Raw genomic sequence first — 2,129 nt, forward strand, 5'->3', positions numbered from 1 at the left:
AAGAAAAGGAGACACTCTCCTTTTCTTGTGATTGGGTATATGTTTTTTTTTTTTTTTCTTTTTTGGAAGGTAAATTCAACTTTTGGGGGAAACTAAGTTTCAGGCCACCAATGCCATATTTAAATTGTTTATAAAGGAATGTTATTTATACAAGCTGAAGAAATGCCTGGAGGTGCTCCCTGTTGACTTTCTCTGCCCCTGCCACCGATCTGATTAGTAGAGCTTGCTTGAATGCTCTTCTAAGGGAAGTGATTGTCCTATTTCTATCAGGTAGTTAAAATATTCATGGAAATGCTGGTCTCACAAACAAATATAAAAGGGAAAACTGTGGCATCTGTTGTATATAGCGTTGTATTACTTTTTCAGGAAGAAGTAATGTGGAGAGGTAATGAGATCAGGGTTCCATGATTACATTTCGATATGACATACATGGAGAGGAAGAGAAAAGGGACAAACCTCGAGAATCTCTCGTGTGAAAAAATAATCATACTCTGGGCTTCTGAAGAAGTAACATTTACCTTGCTTCAGATGCAGGGGTGGGTGGGTATGAGTTTATGTATTCTAGACTAGAGATATGTGAATGACAACTTATGAATTATAGAATCTGAAAATCATAAATAATATAAAACTCTTTTGAGATATGAGAGGACAGAAGTGAAATAAAAACCATATTAAGGAATGGTAAATAAGGGACTTGAGCATCCACAGATTTTGGTACCCATGGAGAGTCCTGGAATGCTGATGTGAAGAACAGGAGAAGTGGTAGGGGTATGAGTGGGTGAGAACGTCACACTGAAGACTGAAGATCTGACCCTGATTATTTTCAAAATAAATTGACTTTGAGTCAACTGAGCATAGGAAATGAATAATAAAGGGACAAAAAGCCAATTATTGGTTTAGATGATATATCAATAAATTAAAAACAGCTCAAACTTAAGTGCAAGTTATACTTATAGATTAGTGAAGAGAAAGGCAAGATTTAGCATCATGATATTTGTGGAATGTACAATTAGGGCTCACTGAGAACATGTATATAAAGCATATAAATTACTTTTTACAGCCTATGATTAATTTGCAGGAATTAAATGAAGGTCTCAAATAAGAGGCTTTCTTACGACGCAAAATAAAACAACAACAAGCTTGTTTATGTATAAATTCTTGTGGGAATGAGAAGGCAAAGTATGAATGACACACACTTTGCATACCTCTGATTATATGAGAGATCTCAAGGATTCCAAACTCCAGAAATTTTGTTACTTGGTCGAATTCTCATCTCCTGACACTATGTATTTCAATTATAAAAGTGTGTGTGGGAGCTGTGGATTTGGCTCTTGCTGTGGCTGTGGGTATGGCTGTATACAGAGCACCCACTGTGGCTGTAACGGTTATCATGGTTGTCGTGAAAAATAAACATTCTGTTGTAGATGATTCTACATTTTTTTTGCTTCTAAGCAACACCATTGAGCATTGCCTCTTATTTAGTTTCTCAAAGATCTATTCTGCTTTAGTCATCCTCAATCCTGATAGCCCTACACTTGAGAAAAATGACTCATCTGATGAAAGCCTCATTTGTCTTCAAAGTTCCTGTTAGTCATAGGTATAGTGGGGTTTCACTTAGAGATTGAAAATATGACTATTTTGAAATTTTTAAAAATATGAGGTTTTCTTTGTGTGCATGTATAAGAGTCAACGCCAATTTGGGGCATTTTTTACCCCCTCGAAAGCCAGACTACTGTGTAGATTAGTTGATCCTTAGCTTCTTAGAAATTTCTTCTTAACTTCCAATAATTTTCTTCTCTTTATCTTTTCTACTCTACATAAAGCTTGAGTTATGTAATTGTCAGTATCCACCACGTATTTAATATTAAATAAATATGTACCTGTTAATTGGGTATACTTCTAAATATACAAAATAAAGAAAGGAAATGGAATGGTATCATCTTTAGTATGGAATGGTAGTTTATTATCAGCCAAAACAAAGGGTGGAGAAGAATCACTGAAACATCTTGAATGACAAAAGGAAAAACTGTCTCAGAGATGAAGTCACAAGTTCTATGGTGACTATTAATGAAAGACAAAAAATTATGGTAGATAGTGACACTCAACAACAATTTTAAGTATAAAGACTG

The 2,129-nt window shown here is 34.9% G+C and overlaps 1 protein-coding gene across 1 annotated transcript; it reads left to right on the top strand.

The window, feature by feature from the left end:
• Positions 1-1,272: 1,272 nt before the first annotated feature.
• On the top strand, positions 1,273-1,516 carry LOC116550676 (keratin-associated protein 21-3). Its single transcript, XM_032276669.1, has one exon. It carries the CDS (start codon positions 1,285-1,287, stop codon positions 1,408-1,410), a length of 126 nt encoding a protein of 41 aa, XP_032132560.1. The 5' UTR covers positions 1,273-1,284; the 3' UTR covers positions 1,411-1,516.
• Positions 1,517-2,129: the final 613 nt, after the last annotated feature.

Source organism: Sapajus apella, unplaced genomic scaffold (assembly GCF_009761245.1).
Source record: "Sapajus apella isolate SASKATOON/1434 unplaced genomic scaffold, GSC_monkey_1.0 scaffold8, whole genome shotgun sequence".
NCBI classification, from domain to species: domain Eukaryota; kingdom Metazoa; phylum Chordata; class Mammalia; order Primates; family Cebidae; genus Sapajus; species Sapajus apella.

Excerpts from the sequence above, each read along its gene's own strand:
- LOC116550676 (XM_032276669.1), top strand. The coding sequence starts at position 1,285 with ATGTATTTCAATTATAAAAGTGTGTGTGGGAGCTGTGGATTTGGCTCT.